Genomic DNA, 20,633 nt, shown 5'->3' with positions numbered 1-20,633 from the left:
TTAGAATGCTCTTATAAAAGGGTTCATACAAAATGGGTGTTACTAGGAGATCAGGAATTCTTCATGTGGGCTTGACCTTATGGTAAAGGTCAGGAAAGAATTCAAATGAACAACTCTGATTTCTCAAAACCCTCTTCATAATCCAAATAGGCAGTATGACTCCCAAAATAAATCATGGGATAGAATCATAGAAGGGTAAAGTTGCAAGGGATCCCACGTCATCCATCCAACCCCTTGCAATGCAGGAACCCCGCTCAGAGCTGTCCCTGGGTGAACCTGAACCACCAAGCTTCTGATTAATAGCCAGATGTCTCACTGCGCCACCTTCAGTCAGGACCCAGGAATGCCACATTGCAACCTACTTAATAGGTATAGTGGTACCTCAGGTTACAGATGCTTTAGGTTACAGACTCCGCTAACCCAGAAATAGAACCTCAGGTTAAGAACTTTACCTCAGGATGAGAACAGAAATCACGTGGCGGCAGCGGGAGGCTCCGTTAGCTAAAGTGGTGCTTCAGGTTAAGAACGGACCTCCAGAACAAATTAAGTTCTTAACCCGAGGTACCACTGTATGTCTCAGTCTGTTGTATTAGCAGTATAGTGTTGAGTCGCTCCCCACCTCAAAAAACACTCCTAAATCTTTGTTTAGGTTCCTTTCCTTGTTGCTCAAATCCTTATGCAAGAAAGAAAATGCAATTTGCTCACCTGTAAGCCTCTTATAACAGCTTTGTGCTCTGTAAATCTTTACCTAATGCTCCATTTCTGTTTCTGTCACAAAATAATAAGTAAGCCCTCAGCTGGAAAGGATTTTCATAAACAAACCTTCTTTTAAAAAGGAAACTTTAATATTTTGCCTTGCGTTCTACATTCAGCTTATTCATAAAATAATTATCCAGAAATTGGAGTCCAGATTGCAAAGCACATTTGGGGAGGTTGGGTGGACTGAACGTCAGGGCTGTCATCCAAACCACCCATTTGAAGGAAGCAGCCACATTAGTCAGTGGGCTTCATTTCTGAGTAGGGTTGGAAGCAGAACTTAATGAGAAACTTCCTAATCCACACTTCAGGCCAATATGCAAAGCTATTCTACAAAAAATTGCATTTTGCTGGATTTTGCAATGCATTCCTCCAACTGAGCATGCACAAAAGTGCATGTTAGTAGAGGAAATAACATACAAATCTGCATTATATTAGGGACAATGCCTTGCCAAAAAAAGGAAGTGTATATTAGCCGAAACTGTGTGCTAAAATGTATTAGGAGAAATTTTCACTAAAATGGTGGATCAGAGGATTTTTGGTGTGGTTTTTTTTAATGCAAGTTGCTGTGGAATTGTGTAGAACTGGATTTAAGATTGGGAAAATGAGAAGAAACTGAGACATCAAAAATTAGCAGATTTTTCAGCCCCTATTGGTCAGTAGGCATACATAGGCCTGTACTGTAAAATACCCATTTCGTTCCCTAATACTTAAAGGGAATCCTCCTTCATGCCCTACTTTTTCACTGCTTATTACTTCCTCTCTTAATAGAGGTCTCATCAAGAGTGGTAAGTTATTCCTTGATGTTTGGGGTCATTAGCTCTGAATTTGATATTTACAAAATGGAACAAGGATCAAGGGGAAAGATCAATAGTAAGGGGAATCGTTTTCTTGTAAACAATTTGCTATCTAGCATTCTTTCCCTTATTCAGAAATAAAGGGAAATTAATTCTGCTAAGGAGAAAGAGACCACTTATTTTCTTCAGGACTCCTGCTTTGCATATATATATATATATATATATATATATATATATATATATTTGTGCAATAGTTGTATGATTCATTTGCATTATAAAGGATGTAATGAAATAATTGCTTTCCCTGTTTCCCTGCAAAGCATGCTTGGTAGTACTTATGATTCATAAGCTGGCAACATAGGAAACCTTTATTAAATTCATTATTCGTGCAGTTTTGCTAATCTACACCTCTTTTTATTCTCCCCCCAGTCTGCTTCAGTCGTTTAGTTCTGGAAATTCCCCAAACTGTTAAGGCTCAACAGGTATTTCAATCTGACTTGCTAATACTGTAATGATCGGGGTGACACACCTGCAATTTGCAGAGCCTCTTCAGCGGCACAGAGCAACACTTGTGTGCAGTCTTAGCACTTTTGCTTCTCCACGGAGCGTCTCTTGCTTCTCTGCTGAAATGCAGAGCAGGTTTCCAGGGATAAGCTTGCAGTGCCAAGGAACAGATAGGTGTATTCGCATAGGATTTTGCTTTTCAGATTTTGATGCTCCCGGGACTACGATGCAAGTGAAGGACCCACCTGGTCTCGCAGTGATAACAATGTTATTAACCGCGGAGACCAAATGCTGCTGGAACAACAGCAAACTAAATCAAACACACATTGCTGCGCGTGGACCTGATTTCTGCCTGCTCCTTCGATCCATTAAACCGCAGTCCAGGGCAGCAAATACCGGTAACCACCATTAGCCATTGAGAGATCAAGACGAAATGGACTGGTTCCTTTTAAGATGCCGAATAAATTTACATCTCATATAGGGTAATTGGAACCCAGAAGGATCCTCTGCATAAAGAATTAGATTCCCAAGTCTATAAAATCAATTGGTTCGTCTCCACTCTCAGACAGAAGTAGGCGGCTGTTGCGTTTCAAACAGTGGAATATTTCTTAACCTTCCTAAGCCCGAAGGCCTCGTTTCCTTCGGGACAAACGTCTGGGAGCCTCATGTGCTCAGGGCCACAGTAGGAAAAGCAACTAATGTGAATTTTCCTAACTTATCCACGCACTCCTCTCTCTCGACGATCCGGGCACCTAAGAGGCATTATCAGAGTTCAAGGAACAGAGTCATAGCCACGCAACAGCAGCAACAACAACTACTCAGGAAGGTACAGAGTAGAGCTGGTGACTTGAAGGCCAGATAGAGAAGTCCGAAGAGCTGGATTCAATCTGAGGTTCCCCATCCCACCCCTCCAATGTTAATGATTCCCTCCCCACCCCCCATATTGCAAACTGCTACAACTGCACTAAGGGTTGGATCCAAAGCTCCCATGCCCACAGGATGGTCCCAATGTAATACTAAGTCTTTATTAATTAGCCAAGGGCCATCAATTGTACAAAAATCACTGAAAGCATGATGACAAGAACAGAACAACGGCTTTAAGTCTTCCATATTTCAACAGTATTAATGGACAAAAGCACATATATTTTAACAGTATTAATGGACAAAAGCTACATATATTTTAATTTGACTTGGTATTTTTAACTCAAACTTGGTCACCAGCTCTTTCCCCACTTTGTTCCAGATCGCATTGGCAGTCAGCCAAACAGGATCCAGCCCATTCCTTTTTAATAGACAGGACTGCAGCTAGCAGGCAGGCAGACATTCCAACAGGTACAGGTGTCTCACCTGCTGCCACTGGAAGAAGCGGGGAGGGTGATTTTGTCTATTCCTCTTCCCACTTGCAAAGCTGTTCCAAATAGTTCAGGGACCTTACATAATAGGGGGGAAGGGGGGTAACATGGAATGTTTGCAGGAGGAATTAGCTGAAATTTCCTACTACCATTCCTCCAGAGAAAGCTTTTCTGCTTGATCTCAGTTCCTTCCACATTTTCCACTACTGTGGCAGACAAAGAATTTAGCTGTACAATCAGGGAAAGGACACGAAATTTAAATACACTTTTAAGAACAGGGGATTATTAGCATTTAAGGCAATTACAGATTTTGATGGTTCCCAGCCCTTTAAAATGCAGCAAAGTTTGTGCTAATGCATTCATAATTTCAACATCTCGTATGGCTTTAAAAGAGGCATTCTCTTTAGACATAATTAAGTTGCATGTCCCTAATATTATCTCTAAGTTGGACAGTTTCCCATCTGCCTCCATTAGCCTTCAAACCATTTGCTCACATTTATTTTTTCCCCTGGCAGTAATTGTTTCGTACAGGGAGTCCAGTTGTTAGGTTGTAATATCTCTCATAACTTCTGGAAATGTAAATCATTTCAAAGTCTGCAAATGAGATGTCACCTGAAGATAAAAGAACACTCTCAGGAAGATGTGCAGCTAACAGAAATGCTTCCTAGATTCATCCTCCCACCCTTGTAAGCTATGTCAGAATTTTGAGAATATTCACACAAAAATGTACGTTACAATTTGGAAAAGAACCCACTTGATATATGTGCCTGCCACCTCCCTGTCCCAGTTGCAAGCGGAAATGTTGTCTGCCACACCCCATTAAGTAGTTTGCCTTCTTTCGGCTTGCTTTCTTACTATTTAAAAAACGCATTCAATGTGATTTTATTTGGCAATGCATATGAAATGATACTATTGACTTTGAGATAGAGCACCCTTTAGTAACAAGGAAAGGGTGGCGCTGTGGGTGGCGCTGTGGTCTAAACCACTGAGCCCCTTGGGCTTGCCGATCGGAAGGACAGATGTTCGAATCCCCGTGGCAGGGTGAGCTCCCGTTGCTCGGTCCCTGCTCCTGCCAACCTAGCAGTTCAAAAGCACATCAGTGCAAATAGATAAATAGGTACTGCTCTGGCGGGAAGGTAAATGGCGCTTCCGTGTGCTGCTCTGGTTTCGGTGTTCCATTGTGCCAGAAGCGGCTTCGTCATGCTGGTCACATGACCCGGAAAAACTGTCTGCGGCTTTGTCAATGCTGGCTCCCTCAGCCTGTAAAGCGAGAGGAGCGCCACAACCCCAGAGTCGTCTGTGACTGGACTTAACTGTCAGAGGTCCTTATCAAGGAGGCGTTATCAAAATAGGTGGGGGTTCCCATTCCACTTGATTGTGATGCGAGGTCATAATTAATAGCGACAGCTAAACAAGAAACTGCAGTTCTTCTAAATAAACTGGGTCTAGATGTTTCACCATTTACAACCATTAGACCCTGTAGAAGAGGGTTTAGATGAAGAGGGTCAGGGAGGGGATTTGCTGTGGTCTATAGAAATTCCATCTCTGTCTCCAGTTGAGTGGGGATCTTGAGTGTTTGTTCATGGCATTAGGTAATCAAGACAGATTCGGGTCTTTGCCAGTTTAGCGCCCGCCTCACTGCCCAGCAGTCTCCCTGCCTGATCTGTCAGTGCTGGTCTCAGAGGTGGTCTTGAGGACTCCAAGACTGCTAATTTTTTCAGCCAGAACTTGCCAGCACTCAGTTCCGGCACCTCTCAAGTAGGTGCCATTGCTATTATTAGAGAACAAGGGAGGTGTTCATGGCGAGTTCCAGCACCTATTTTTCTAGAAAAATAGCACTGGTTTGGGGGGATGTCAACACCCATGCTGAGGCAATTAGCTCAGGACTTCATGGCTGCCATGACAACCATGGGGCTCTCCCAACATGTCACCAGCCCAACGTCTGTGGCAGGCCACACTTTGGATCATGTTTTTCTCAACTGGGCAGGAAGAGGGTGGGGATATTGGGGAATAGTGGGGGATATTGACATCGATCCATTGTCATGGTCAGATCACTTCCGGTTGAGATTTAGGCTTTTCCTCTCTGTAGAGGCTTTTTCTGTCTGTTGACATTTTTAGAGTTTTATATTTTATTAGCTTATTCTCTGCCGTCTTGCACCCTCCATTTTACTCCTATTTGCTTAAAAATGAGTTCTGGAGTGTTTTTATATTTGATTAAGGGTGAAAGGGTGAGTGTTTCTTTTGAGATTGAAAATGTAGGGTCTAATTTCGTCCAAACAAAATATTGTGCATTTTCCTCTTGTGCTTTACGAAGGGCTGTGGGAGCCAAGAAGACAACCATTGCTTTTCATCTCTTTAAACTTAATGAGCAGTAGGATTTTAAATGCCACTGGGAAAACTAGTGTGAAATACTGGTTAGACTAAGACTGAGGTGACCCAGCTTCACATTTATAGACACTTGGAAACATAGCTGACTGGGTCACCAACTCTCAGCCTAATCTTCCTCAGAAGGTTATTCTGAAAATAAAAATGGGCGAAAAAACCATGTACACCAACTAGAGCTCCTGGGTAGAAGGGTGGAATATAGATGTAATATAAAAATTAAGTGGTCATGCAAATAGCACCAAACTTGAGCTCTTTCACTGCTGTTAAAGTCCAATGTGGGAGGAAACTACTTGTAAAGCCAAATGCCAAATCTAGAAATGCAAGACATAAATTATACAGCAAAAGTCCACAACATGCCTATTAATTCTTCTTCTTCTTTTTACTTAACAAGAGCACATTGGTTTCACCTTTAAACCATTGAAAAGTTGACATGATGCTCACTTGCTGTTTTTCACTTCTGCACTGTGGGCTGGAGGTAGCTTGTCATCCGAGGTGTATTATCTGGTGTGAAAGCAACGAGGGGAATATTTTGACACATGTCAAATCAGAATAATAGCTGTATCTTCCTCAGACAGCAGCAGGAGATGCTTATAAAATTCCAGGGTGCTCTTCATTTCCTGTCACCACCTGGGACAGGTGCAATTATATTACAGGAGATGTCAGTTTTTCCTTATTAACATTTTATTGAATTATTTCCCCTCCCCTTTATACAATATAAATGGACACAACATCTAATTTGAATCCCCATTCCTTCCATTTTCTGTCTTTATACTTTAATGTGGATGCATAAAGGTAAAGGTAAAGGTACCCCTGCCCGTACGGGCCAGTCTTGCCAGACTCTGGGGTTGTGCACCCATCTCACTCAAGAGGCCAGGGGCCAGAGCTGTCCGAAGACACTTCCGGGTCACGTGGCCAGCGTGACATCGCTGCTCTGGCGAGCCAGAGCTGCACACAGAAACGCCGTTTACCTTCCCGCTAGAAAGCGGTCCCTATTTATCTACTTGCACCCGAGGGTGCTTTCGAACTGCTAGGTTGGCAGGCGCTGGGACCGAGCAACGGGAGTGCACCCCGCCGTGGGGATTCGAACCGCCGGCCTTTCGATCGGCAAGCCCTAGCCGCTGAGGCTTTTACCCACAGCGCCCACCCGCGTCCCTAATGTGGATGCATAATTCAATTTAAATCCAGTTGTCCTCCCTCTACTTTTAATTTCCCCCGCTGCAGGGGGGGGGGGAGTTGGTGTGAGCTGCTTCCAACTGTATTCAAAACATAGTTCACACAGACTCTTTTATTTATTCCTTCTGTGCCTACCCATGTCTATGGTCCTTCAATATTCCCTGGCACTATCATCTGACCAATTCACAAATTTAGTGGCTGGCTGGAATGCCAGTTGGCGATGTAATCCCACAGCTAGGACGCTGATGGAAAATAAAATGGCTGAATTTCGATGCAAAACAGTGAAACACAAAGTTTCAGAAGTTGAGGAGAATGCTTCCTAGACCTGTACCAAGTTGCTAAGGAACTATTTCAAGGTCAGAATGGTTATCGGATGCCTGCGAGAAAGAGCAGGCTTGTCGTTCTAAAATGGCTACGTTTCCTTTGAAATCATCCAGAAGATTTGATAAGGGAAGTGAGCCTCTCTGACTGCTAAGCAGTTTGTGAAACATTTTCAGCAACCTATAACACAGCTTACAGAGTGTTTGGTAAGAAAAGTTTGGAAGGAAAGATTGCAGCATCAACCTCCACAGTAAATGAAGCAGCTAAAACCGCTAACACAGCTATGAACGTGGAAGTTAAACACGAAGAACAAATTTTAAAACTTGGAGATGCTCAGGAAACTATGTATCTTATATAGTTAACCATGTATGTATATTTCTGTCTGTTTGTGTAAATTGTTTCGGGTTGCCATGGGAAAGATAAAGCAACTAACAAATTCACTAAATACAACCACCATAATCATCTCTTCACCTTAAACTAGAATACCAGGACCATATATCACAAAGAGTTAACCTGAGAGTGAGGAGCATGGAAGAGGGAGTAGAAGATAAGGATTCGAAAGTGTTCATTATTAATTGGATCCCTTCCCTTCTTCCTAATTTTTAACTCTCTAAAACTGACCTAAAGCAAGCCCACTGGGAAATAGGTCTCAGGACAGAGATATTGTAATTGTTTTTCACTGTTATGCCTAAAAAGATGAATTGATATGACAACTACAGGGAGTTAAAGGCAAACAAATACAGTGGTACCTTGGTAGTCGATGGCTTGGCTACTGAACAAATCAGCTCCCGAATGCCGCAAACCCGGAATTGAGTGTTCCGGTTTGCAAACGTTTTTCGGAAGCCGAACGTCCAACACAGCTTCCATGGCTTCTGATTGAGTGCAGGAAACTCCTGCAGCCAATCAGAAGCCACATCTTGGTTTTCGAACGGTTTTAGGAGTCGAACAGACTCCTGGAACAGATTACATTTGTACACATTTTGCAAGATGTCTCCCTGGGCACACATCAGCGCTGTAGGGAATTAAAACCAGTGGAGGTGTCCAATATAATTTCTAAAAGATGGGGTACAGTAATTATGTATTCACAACTAACAAAGTGCATTATTTTCCTTAACATTTACTTTCAACTTTTCTTTATTTAAGCACCTCCACTGTGCCTCAAAAAAGCAATGATAAGACAGCACTCAGATGTCTAAACCATACGGCAATACAAAAGCACTTATCTGAACTTTAAGATTTCAAATGATTGCCTTTTCTTTTAAATTCTTAATCTTCCATCTCAAAGGTTAATGAAATTGTAACCGAAATATTTAATGGTACATGCCTATAGCCTTCCTTTTCTCCATTGTGTTCTCCATTATTTTGAGTTCTAAACTTCCTAGAAAGAGGGACCTAGTTAACTATCAAAAATCATGTTAATCAGACCAAAAATAACATATACAATTGTCCTTTCCCTCCTAGAATAGCCTCCTGTATTTAATACACGAAGCTTTCTTGACCCCATTAGTGCCACCTAGCAAAATAACAATAGTCTGTCCACTTTTAAGCCCTCCAGTGATCGCAACATGATCAAAGTTCTTCTTTGCTACGCAAGCCTTACATTTTTCCAGGAAGGTGTTCAATTCTCAGTTAACATTTAGAGGGACTTAAAAGAGATTTTAAGGGACGCGGGTGGCGCTGTGGGTTAAACCACAGAGCCTAGGACTTGCTGATCAGAAGGTCGGCGGTTCGAATCCCCGCGACAGGGTCCCGTTGCTCGGTCCCTGCTCCTGCCAACCTAGCAGTTTGAAAGCACATCAAAGTACAAGTAGATAAATAGGTACCACTCTGGAAGCTGTACACTGGCTCCCTCGGCCAATAAAGCAAGATGAGCGCCACAACCCCCGAGTCGGCCACAACTGGACCTAATGGTCAGGGGTCCCTTTACCTTTACCTAAAGGAGATTTTAAGTAGCCCGATCACTATACCAAACACCATAAGTAATCACAAAACAACAATAAACTTGTTTTGGGAAGTTTTGAATGTTTGAAGTTTTATTCTGTTTTTCGTTGTTGTTAAAGCTGCAGTGCTAAGTGTCCTTCGTTGAAAATCCAACTGTTGTGAATTTGCTTAACTTTATTATTTCAACTCTAGATTTTAAAAACCTACATAAAACACCCCACAAAATATACCACTAAAAGCGGGGGGGGGGGGTGTCTGACCAAGAAAGAAAATAACTTTCAAACACTGCAGCGACCGGACCAGCGCGGCTCCTTCCATCTCACTAAGTCCCCAACCCACACGCGTGTGTGTCATGTATGATCTAGCTGAAATTCCTGCAGGAGGTTTGGACTACATGAATCTTCTTCCAATCTAGCAATGCTATGACGCTAATATTTCAGCCCCTCGCAGCCTTATATACGGCTTCCAAATTCCCCGCCCCCCCCCAAAAAAAGAGCATCGCGAGACAGCTGCGAAGATCCCGCCCATTGAAGGGGAGGGGGGGGGAATGAAACAAATCTTTCCTACTGTCCACGCCTCCAGGCGTATTCTCGTGAGGACAGAGAGAGTTTCTCTCCTCCCCCGCAAACTTGTTCCTAGTGGAACTTTAATGCACATCCTTCCGGATTCTAATTGGACGCAGTTCTAATTGCTGCGCAGCGCGCGCCACGGAAGCGTTTGCTGCACGCCAGAGGGAGAAGAGAAGAGAAGGCGTCTTCATTCTCCCAACATTTACGCACCGTTACGCATCGCGCATGGCGGAATTGGCGCTGAATCCGGAAGGGTGCCGCGTCGACTGACTTCAAGCGGAGAGGCGGGCGGCTGTTTTCCGCCCTTCCTTCCTTCCTGCCCCTCTCCAGGACCATGCAGCTTCCGAGGCCCGTTGGAGTCTCCAGGATCCTGACGGTAATTCCTCTAGCCGTGCCAGAGACGCCCGCGCCCTCTGTGTGCGTCTTTTCTTTTTCTTTCCCCCCTCCCCATTTTGGTCGGGGACTCGGGGTGGTAGCATGGCGTTATTGCACCCTGGGGAAAAAGGGAGAGGCATCGCGCGCAGTTTTAACTATTGCTCAGAGCAGGGCGGGGTCTCGTCTCCCTTTGCTTTCTCTTTCTCTTGCCGCGTTTGTTTTCTGGCGGAACAAACTGCTTGCAATGGAAAAGGCGCGTCCGTCTTTGCAGCAAGATATTTCTCTGCCTTCCAACCTGCTGGCGTGCTTGGGGATATATTGCGCGCCTCCCGCAGCTCCAACATAGCCTCCGTTAGAGAAAAATGATCCACGTAACTTTTCCAAAAGCATGCTTATGTTTAGAATAGGAGTTGCAACTACAAAACCAGTAGTGGTTGTTTCTCTTGGTTATTTACTAAAATAATGTTCAGTGTTTCTCAAACTTGAGTCCCCCAGCTGTTGTTCGACTGCAGCTCCCATCATGCCTGGCCACAGGCCCTGCTAGCTAAGGATGATGGGAACTGTAGTCCAACAATAGCTGTCATTTGAGCTGCTGCTCCAAACCAAATACAGTCATACCTCATGTTACGTTTTTTCAGGTTGCGTCCCATGGCGACCCGGAAGTACCGGAAAGGGTTACTTGCGGGTTTCACTGCTCACCCATGCGAAGAACCGTTAAATTGCACTTCGCGCATGCGCACAAGCACCAAATCGCGCTGCACAGATACGGTGCTTCAGGTTACGGGCTTTTCATGTTGTGAATGGGCCTCTGGAACGGATCCCATTCGCAAACAGAGGTACCACTGTAAAATTTCTTGCAGATCGGTTTGAGTCCCCTTCTCATTTACAGGCATACACGGTTTCTTGTTAAATATATTCTCAAAAGAGATTGTTGCACCTTTGCTGAAGTTCATCAGTTTATGAGGGGCAATGTAGGTTTTCCAGCCCCCTGAAAGGGTGATTGATCTGTTGTCTGCATTTGATGACAGAATTCTAATAGATTTTTTTTCTGATTTGCTCATAGGACACAGACTGGACTGAACCATGGATCCTAGGTCTTGTATTTTTCCACATAGCTTACGTCTTCCTCACTTACCTCTCATTCCAGCACTACCGCCTGCAAATAGGACACTTCCTTTCGATCAGTGAGTATTGAATGAAGTATTTTTTATGATATTGTTGCTCTGAAGTTAGCATCTGGGTATGTTTTAAAGGAATTCATGCAGTCATTTTCATTCTCTGCCTATCTCTGTAACCTTACTAAACTGTATAGTATGCATTTCTGCACAATGTACGTTAGTGTTGATCACTTTCAAATTGGGATATGACATATTGGGGTATCTATTCCAACGTGCACAAAGTATTAGAGAAACTTTCTAAAGGCATATTTTTCATTAGCATTAGGTTCTTTCTTCTCGTACCCTTTACTGTTAGCATGCTGAGAAAATGACCCCGCTTTAGTGTAAGATTCTAGAATTTTAAAGTTTACATTCATAGCTTGGCATCCCTGTATTTTTGTTGAATCTTCATTTTATTTTATTATAATTGAAAGTTTATGGTTGTAAGCGCTCACTTTTTGCTGTGGCAATAGATATAAATGCCTATATAAGCAGAAAATTTAGATATTGTTTACCCTAGCTGGCCCATGGTCAGGTGTGATGGGACTTGAGGTCTAGCAATACCTGGAGTGCCACAGATTCCTCATCCATCCCTTACCTGGGCACGCTAGTTAAATTTGGAATTGACTATGGAAACTTGTGCATGGAAGCCTATAGGCTCTTCAGTCTTGCAGATTACATTTAGGAAAGATGTTCTCTTCGTGGTTTCATATATCACATGCATTCCCACACTTAAATTCTTTAAAGCTTCAGAATTCTAATTTGTCTCCTTGGTTGTAGTGACCCTGGTATTCTGTGCAGAATATATCAATGAAATTGCGGCTGCAAACTGGAGGTAATTACATGAACTTTCTGCACCTATGTTTACTTTAAATACCTTTTATCATGCCGAAATTGTTGTCATCTTCCGTTTCCCACAGGTTAATCAGGAAGTTTTTTATGTCTGATGTTTTTCTATGTTTTATATATGCTGTAAGCCAACCAGAGTGGCTGGGGAAACCTAGCCAGATGGGCAGGATATAAATGATAAAATTATTCTTATTACTACTACTACTACTACTAAGCGACGCGGGTGGTGCTGTGGGTTAAACCACAGAGCCTAGGACTTGCTGATCAGAAGGTCAGCGATTCAAATCCCCGCGTTGGGGTGAGCTCCTGTTGCTTGGCCCCTGCTCCTGCCAACCTAGCAGTTCGAAAGCACGCCAAAGTGCAAGTAGATAAATAGGTACCGCTCAGGCGGGAAGGTAAACGGCGTTTTCGTGCACTGCTCTGGTTCGCCAGAAGCGGCTTAGTCATGCTGGCCACATGACCCAGAAGCTGGACGCCTGCTCCCTTGGCCAATAAAGCGAGGTGACCCAATGGTCAGGGGTACTACTACTACTACTGTTGAGATATTTTGAATTTGCCCTCCAAATGTGTTGGACTACATCTCCGGCCAGGCCCAGTCAACAGTCATCTACGGCCAGACCCAGTCAATTCTCTTCCAAGAATATATGCATAGGGTTGCTGGCTAAGAATCCCATTAATGACAGTGGGAGAGTCTGAGTCATGCCTAGCTCACTGCCATTCAAATCAGTGGGACATCTGAATGCTTATGCCTTTACATTTAGCACCCTATACATTTTCTTACGCTAAACAGAAGTCATCTAGATGATGTTACAAAATGTTAACAGCTTACACATACAGCCCCCCCCCTTTTTAAAGCAAGTTTTGTGGCATAGGCAGAAGCAGTAGAAAAAAAGGTAAACTAGACACCTCCAATTATTATGTTCATTGCAGTGGTTTACATAACTGCACCTCCTGATAGAAAATGTCAACACTGAACAGCAGGCGTGTCACAAATATGCTTCCAGATATACATTAACTATCATGGCTGAGTCAAGTCAAACTCTGGGGCAGCAACATGCGAGTGGCAAGAATCTGGTGTTCTTTATTTACTTTGGAAATAAAGATTTCACACCTTGGGTATCTAAAATGAAGCTCTAGAAGCAGTTGGGTCTCCAGCTGTTTTTGGACTACAATTCCCATCATCCCTGACCACTGGTCTTGCTAGCTAGGGATGATGGGAGTTGTAGTCCAAAAAAATAGCTGGATACCCAAGTTTGAGAAACACTGAGTGTTCAAGGTGAATGTCTTAAAAGGGGAGGGGAGGAGGTTTGTTGACAAAATGGCTCCTGAAGGTTCTCTTCAACACTGCAGGAACTCACATTTCACCTTTGCTTACTGAGAAGTTGTGGGCAGAGAACCAGGCTGGGAGACGACTTAAGTGTAGATGGAGGCTAGTTGAACGTTTGCTGCCTACCAAGTGCTGGTGAAAGGCAAAGGAGCAGAATTTCTTGCCCCCGTTGTGTCCTCAGCGAGCCATTGGGAGAGCAAAAGTGCCATGTTTTTGTTTCTCGGTAACCGTTAATTTGTATTTGTAGCGACTATACTAGATCATCCGTATGAAATAATCACGCGTGTAGAATTGTGTCGGTTTTTACTAACATCTGTTTTGTTTCCCTTTGCAGATTGTTCTCGAAGCACCAATACTTTGATTCAAGAGGAATGTTCATTTCCATAGTGTTCTCAGCACCGTTGCTGCTGAATGCTATCGTTATTGTGGTAAGAGCTGCTGCTTTTTCTTTCTTTCTTTTGCCTTACAAATGTGTGCGTTCAGATGTACAAGTGGGGCCTGCAACAGAATGCTGCTGTGTGGAATACTTGGGACCAGGGAGCCAGCTATGCCCTTTTCCAGGACAGATTATTATCTCCCTCCCTCCCCAGCCCCACCTCAGTCGAAGCATTCCATGCCCACGGAGCATGTTCAGTCCTCACAGGGCTGTTTTGTGTGCCCTCACTTCCACTTAAGGAGTTTTTTTCTTAATATTTTTTTTTTAACAACAACAACTGGAACCTTCTGGGGTTCCCCAAGCATCTCAGTTGCTTATGGATGGTGCTGTAAGAATCCACAGTCAGCCCTGAACTTTGCAGTATGTCCCTGATGTGACCGGTAGGTCGCTCTGGCTCCCACAAGTTCCAACGTTTTCGGAAGCCCACTGCACAAGACCTCGGAGCAGGGCCTTCAGTGTGGTTGCCCCTCTTCTGTGGAATAGCATTTATGTCAATATATGACAGGCATCCACTACCTGCACCTTTTGGAAACAACTGAAGGCTTTTTTGGAAGCCTTTCCAGTTGGATGAATGGGCCTCTGGCATGGTTGTCTGTTTTGTATTGTTATATATATATATATATTGGGGAGGGGTGTTAACTCTTGTTTGCTATTTTTATTGTACATCACCTTTTGACTCTTAGACATAGAAGGCTATTGACAATAATAACAACAACAAAAATAAGTGATAAATAATAAGTGAAACTATTATTATTATTTTGGGGTGCTTTTAATGTGGGATGTTCTGTTTTGTTGTTGTTGTATACCCTGTTGGAAGGCCGCCAGGGTTTCTGGGGCAACAGTCGGATGGGCAGATTACAAAAATTAAATGATGATGGTGATGATGATATGAAGTAAAACATTATTCCTGCTCAAGACTGCCAGCTGGGCATGTTTATTATGTCGCTCTTCCTGATTTTTCCAGATTCCCTTTCTAGCAGACAGTCAGCATTCATTGCCCATTGAACATGTTCAGTCCCCATTGGGGTGCTTGGATTTTCGCCACCCCTTAGACCTTTTCTTCTGAAGGCTTTGGGGGGCGGTTTACAGATTTCAGGGGAGTGGTGGCATTTTGTCTACAGAAGGACCAGCCCTTGAAGAATAGTTGCCTGTTCGTATACAAAAGGACTGCTACTTCACTCGCCTACATAATTATTTGTTTTGCTTTTCAGATTGCTTGGGTTTATAAAACAGTGAATGTAATGACAGAACTGAAGACGGCGCAGCTAGAAAGGAAAGCAAGAAGAGAAAATAAGAAAAGTCAATAAATAATGGTCTCTCCTGTAAATGTATGTCATGCCATCATTCTGAACAATGTGATGTTGAAAGATTTGAGCTTTGATGCCCTTTTCTTTCACAAGTTTTACAGGGTTGGGGGGGGGTTGTTTTTTGGTCTTTCTCTTAAATGATTCTTTTAAATGGTCTTTCTCTTAAATGATTCTTTTAACTTAAATTGTTGTCCGCTGTGAATTATATCCCAATACTGTGTGAGTGGACTTCTGCTCATGCAGTAGGACGTCACCTTCCTTCCTTTTCTCTTGCAGCCCTCTGTGTTACCCCCAAATCTGCTCTGAAGGTTCAGGTGTGTGTGTGAGAGAGAGACACAGCTGTGGAGGGGAAGGAAGTCAGTTCTATGGATGAATGGGCACAATTGGATGTTGCCCTAGGCCAGGCATGTCCACCTCTCTAGAGACTGTGATCTACCCATTGCCATTGCCAAGAGTTGTTGACCTTTTTTGGGGGGAGGCGTGCCCAGAGTTGTTCGGCTATTTTGGGGGAGAATTGAGAATTGCATAAAAACGCTCACACAGTAGTACGCCATCAGCCCTCCATAAAACACTCAAGCAACGACGCAGTGAATACAGGCTTTCACGACGGCAGCCTCAATGAAACATAGTGCAGGGGGCAGAGCGATCTATCAGGAGCACACAGGCGATCACTGATTTTAATCCCGCAATTGACCTGGAGCACCCCAAAGATCTACCTGCCGATCACAGTCAACCGGTTGAACATGTCTGTCTTAGACAAACGACCTTGTTATGAGACTGTAGTAAATCATTTCATACAATGAATTTAATTGTATACAGTTGTACCTCGGTTTACGAACTTAATCCGTTCTGGAAGTCCGTTCTTAAACTGAACCATTGTTAAACCGAGGTGCGCTTTCCCTAATGAGGCCTCCCGCCGCCGGTGCTCTTCCACCATTCAGATTCCGTTCTTAGACCAAGGTAAAGTTCGCAAACCGGGACACTACTTCCAGTTTTGCGGAGTTGGTAAACCAAATTGTTTGTAAACAGTACTGTTCTTAAGCCGAGGTACCACTGTACTGTGTATAAATTAAAAAGTACTTTTATACAGTAGTTACTGAGTTACTAATCCTGCATCAAAGTGAACATTGTATAGCAGGTGTGCCAAAATGCTAATCAGATGTAAAATACCTTTAATTTTTAAAAAAGAAAAACCATCAATTTTAACTTTTCCAATTACTACCAGTTGAAAATCAGCCTATTGCATATGCAGTGCCCGTTCTCAAAATTGACTAACTCCATGATTTGTCATCTGTATCAACTGGGCTCCCCCCTCCCCCCCCCCCCGGCAGCCATTCTGCCACTTGAAGTTCGCAAATGATACCCCAGTGCAATGTTTTGTTTTGTAAAGCAATTGTGATTGTGAATCCCAGCATACTTTCTTGGATATCAGTTTTTTGGACTTAAACTGAGCATTATTTTAAAATATTTGTACATCTGAGTTGTAAATTAATACTGTATATTGCTGTATATGCCGTGGAATTTGTGTAAGTTTACTGTTTTTACATTAAACTTTTTATTTTATTTTAGGTGTTCATTGAGTTGTTTATTTGTTATAAAAAGGAGCTGTTAAGACACCTGTAAATACATGTAGGCTGCAATTCTGTATGCTCTTACATTAGAGTACACCCTGCTGGTTTCTGTTATCTGTGAGTATACATGTACAATGGTACCTCGGGTTACATACGCTTCAGGTTACGCACTCTGCTAACCCAGAAATAGTGCTTCAGGTTAAGAACTTTGCTTCAGGATAAGAACAGAAATCAGACTGTGGCGGCAGCAGGAGGCCGCATTAGCTAAAGTGATGCTTCAGGTTAAGAACAGTTTCAGGTTAAGAACGGACCTCCGGAACGAATTAAGTACTTAACCTGAGGTACCACTGTACAGGAATGCAGTGTAAAGTTGAAATCCTATGCATTGAACTCAAGTTGCTGAAATCCAACAGTGTCCGACCAGTAGTAGACAGATTTCACCTTCCTCCTGCAGCTCCCCGCATACCCCCAACACCAGTTTTAGGAAATTGTTGGACTTTCCAGAGCAGAAAGGGGTGGCTGCAGAAGCAGAAGAAGGAAAAGTCTCATTGTGTGGTGATAAATTGATTTATCTCTCTCGCCCTGACCTAGCCACTTTGATCCATGCGACGGCCACCTCCAGACTGGATTATTGTAACTCGCTCAACGTGGGGCTGCCCTTAAGACTGACCCAGAAACTCCAGCGGGTGCAGAATGCCGCGGCGAGATTCCTTATGGGGTCTTCGCTGCGAGATCACATTCATCCGGTACTATACCAGCTGCACTGGCTCCCGGTGGAGTACAGGATCAGGTTTAAGGTGCTGGTTTTAACCTTTAAAGCCCTATACGGCCTAGGACCCTCGTACCTACGGGACCGCCTCTCCTGGTATGCCCCACAGAGAAACCTACGGTCTGCAAATAATAACATCCTCAAGGTCCTAGGCCTCAGAGAGGTTAGGCTGGCCTCAACTATAGCCAGGGCCTTTTCGGCTGCGGCTCCAACCTGGTGGAACGCTCTGTCACAAGAGACTAGGGCCCTGCGGGACCTGACATCCTTCCGCAGGGCCTGCAAGACAGAGTTGTTCCACCAGGCCTTTGGCCAGGGCGCAGCCTGACTCCCTCCTCTGGCAACCTGCTTAGAATCTTGCTTAATTAGTTGCCATTAATTTGATTTTAATTGATTTTTATAATGAAATATTTTTAGAATGTGTTTTTTAGAATCTGATTGTTTGATTGTTGATTGTTGTTAGCCGCCCTGAGCCCGGCTTCGGCTGGGGAGGGCGGGATATAAATAAAATTTATTATTATTTATTATTATTATTATATCCCACCATTTTCCCTGAGGGGACTCAAGACAAATCGCTAAAAACATAGGGGTTGGGGATTGTTTAAAACATTAAAAGAATTGAAATTATATACATATATAAGAACTGTTAAATACATAAAAATCATTACATTAAAAGCAGCACACTGCCAGCCCTTTCATTAAAAGTGGTCAATAGAAAGTCTGTGCAACACTGGATGTTGCCCAATGAGACTTAACTTCAGTTATTTAGAATACTTTAATACCGCTTTTCGTTTAAAAAGCACAATGTGAAAATCGCAATAAGCTTAACACCTTCAGTATAATCAGAGAAAAAATCTGAAGCAAATAGATGAAGAACATTGGTATTTATTGGGCAGCAAAGGTTTGGGGGGAAATAAAGCAGTGTTCAGGTGCGCAAAACGCCATCTATGCACCATCAGTGTGGGCGCATCTGCCACAATTTCAGCAGCAAATGGAAGGGGAAAGGCCATTGGATGCAGTCGAAGGCGGCAGTCATCCAATCATTTGGTCACCCGCACATAGGTGGTACTGGTGAGGCTGTTCAGGAACAGTCGTTTGCAAATCAGGTAAAGCTGGCAAAAATATTGCTTCTGAGGGAAACATGCATAGGATTATTCTGTTTGTCAACCTACCCACCCAATTCCATGCAAATGAAATGATAGAGGCAGAGATGGGCAGGCCTGGGGAAAGGGGCCCTTTTGACCAAACCCAACAGCCACCCCTTGGATCTGATGCAAAAGAGAGTTTTTTCAAGTAGCAGCTCCAGCTCTTAAAAAGGTAAATGATACTCACTGTTAATACTTTGCATGTGTAATACCAGAAGCATCTTGAAGGCAGTTTTACCTGGTGGGATCATTTCCTCATGACATTAAAACTGAGGGAACCTGAGAAATATTCAGAAACCTAAATAGTGCCAGTTTGTAGAGCGGATAAAAAAAAATAATACCTTCGTTCAGAGCATGTAATGTTTAATATATCATGCTGTGCTTTAAGCCATGTAAGAAATTAAACTGCTGTCATATCAATATAGCTTATGATATAGTTAATATCATAGCAATTGAAATGTTCCTTTGTGATAGTAGAGGTTTCTTTTGCAGTTTGCTATAAGTGAGCCAAATATTATGGGAAATGTTTAAAAACTGATAGTAAAATAGCTCTGACCGCTCTTTCCTCCCTCCCTCTCTCCCATATACATACATAAACACAATTCATGTACTGCTTTAAAAACAAGAAGTAGGACAATTTATTTTCATGGTGTTTTTGTTTTTTTCTAAAGGTGTGATTCCTTTCAGGGATTACTGTCGAGGTACGCTATTATGCTCATAACAGGACTAGATTTATGAAGTGGTGGAATGATTTATGAAGCGATAAGACCAACAAAACTATGCTGACAAACCTAGATTGATTGCACCATAAACTTTGGGAAAAAATACCTGGTTTGTTGTTAAAATAACTTTCCCTGCAGGAAGGGGGGGGGGGCAGGGGAAGTAAGCTTTGTGCATACTTAAGCATCCTTTCTCCTAACAGTTTTTACTGCTGTTTGGGACGAAAGTGCTCCCTCCTTAATTCTTCAGTGTACCTGAGAAAAAAGGTAAATTTTAGGCCATTTCTGTATCTAATAATTTTGAACAAAATGGCCTGAAACCAGAACTACCATTCTGCAAATGGTAGTTTCTTCCTATTTGTAGAACCTAAGATAAAAGGCAAAATGTACAGGCACTTTTGCGAATGAGACAAACTAGCCTGCGTCCCTCCTTTGGTGTTTTATTTTTGGCCCACTACCAGCCGTGGGAAAGTTCCTGAGGACACCTATTAACTCTACACAGTATTTGTGCGTAGATGGAACACCTTCATGTGAAGGGGCCTCCTCAGTCGGCTGAGATCCCACTGCATGTAGAGGATGCAGGTGGTGCTGTTGTCTAAACCACTGAGCCTCTTGAGCTTGCCGATCGGAATGTCGGCGGTTTGAATCCCCGTGATGGAGTGAGCCCCCGTTGCGCGGTCCCAGCTCCTGCCAACCTAGCAGTTCGAAAGCACACCAGTGCGAGTAGATAAATAGGTACTGGTGTGGTAGGAAGGTAAATGGCATTTCCGTTTGCTATGGTTTCCATCACGGTGTTCCGTTGTGCCAGAAGCAGTTTAGTCATGCTGGTCACATAACCTGGAAAGCTGTCTGTGGACAAACGCCAGCTCCCTTGGCCTGAAAGCGAGATGAGTGCCATACTTCATAATCACCTTTGACTGGAATTAACCATCCAGCGTTCCTTTACCTTTACCTTACCTACATGTAGAGGACCTCTATGCATGTACATTGGTGAGCACAAGGGATTTGCATTGGTTAGTTTAGGGATTTAAGTCTCTAACCTATGTCACAGGGTTGAGAGGGAAAAGGAAGACCCAAAGGGCTATATGCTCTGTGCACTGCTGAATACTACAGAAAATATCCCACTTTACTTTTCTTTTACATCTGTCACCAAATGCAGCAGAACTGCTTGAAAGCCCAAGTG

At 43.2% G+C, this 20,633-nt stretch overlaps 2 protein-coding genes across 2 annotated transcripts in view; one reads left to right on the top strand and one right to left on the bottom strand.

Annotated features, from left to right (window-relative positions):
• The window catches only part of TPO (thyroid peroxidase), a 550,495-nt gene extending 532,599 nt beyond the window's left edge, over positions 1 to 17,896 (bottom strand). The window contains exon 1 of the mRNA XM_083730134.1: positions 17,666 to 17,896. The gene's annotated coding sequence lies outside the window, so the exon portion shown is untranslated. The remainder of the gene's footprint in view (positions 1 to 17,665) is intronic.
• Positions 9,791 to 16,812, top strand: TMEM18 (transmembrane protein 18). Its single transcript, XM_083730949.1, has 5 exons — positions 9,791 to 10,174; positions 11,237 to 11,357; positions 12,111 to 12,165; positions 13,841 to 13,934; positions 15,154 to 16,812. The coding sequence occupies exons 1-5, from the start codon at positions 10,133 to 10,135 to the stop codon at positions 15,247 to 15,249; spliced, it is 408 nt and encodes a 135-aa protein (XP_083587075.1). The 5' UTR covers positions 9,791 to 10,132; the 3' UTR covers positions 15,250 to 16,812.
• Positions 17,897 to 20,633: the final 2,737 nt, after the last annotated feature.

The sequence above is a fragment of the Podarcis gaigeae genome (genome assembly GCF_964106915.1).
Source record: "Podarcis gaigeae genome assembly, chromosome: 3".
NCBI lineage: Eukaryota > Metazoa > Chordata > Lepidosauria > Squamata > Lacertidae > Podarcis > Podarcis gaigeae.
The sequence above is the reverse complement of the archived record's forward strand: the minus strand, read 5'-3'. Positions and strand labels throughout refer to the sequence as shown.

What these genes read in the sequence shown, in the direction of transcription:
- TMEM18 (XM_083730949.1), top strand. Translation starts at nt 10,133, where the DNA reads ATGCAGCTTCCGAGGCCCGTTGGAGTCTCCAGGATCCTGACG. An exon ending in AGGACACTTCCTTTCGATCA is followed by an intron (nt 11,358 to 12,110) that starts GTGAGTATTGAA and finishes CCTTGGTTGTAG; the next exon opens with TGACCCTGGTATTCTGTGCA. An exon ending in ATTGCGGCTGCAAACTGGAG is followed by an intron (nt 12,166 to 13,840) that starts GTAATTACATGA and finishes TTCCCTTTGCAG; the next exon opens with ATTGTTCTCGAAGCACCAAT.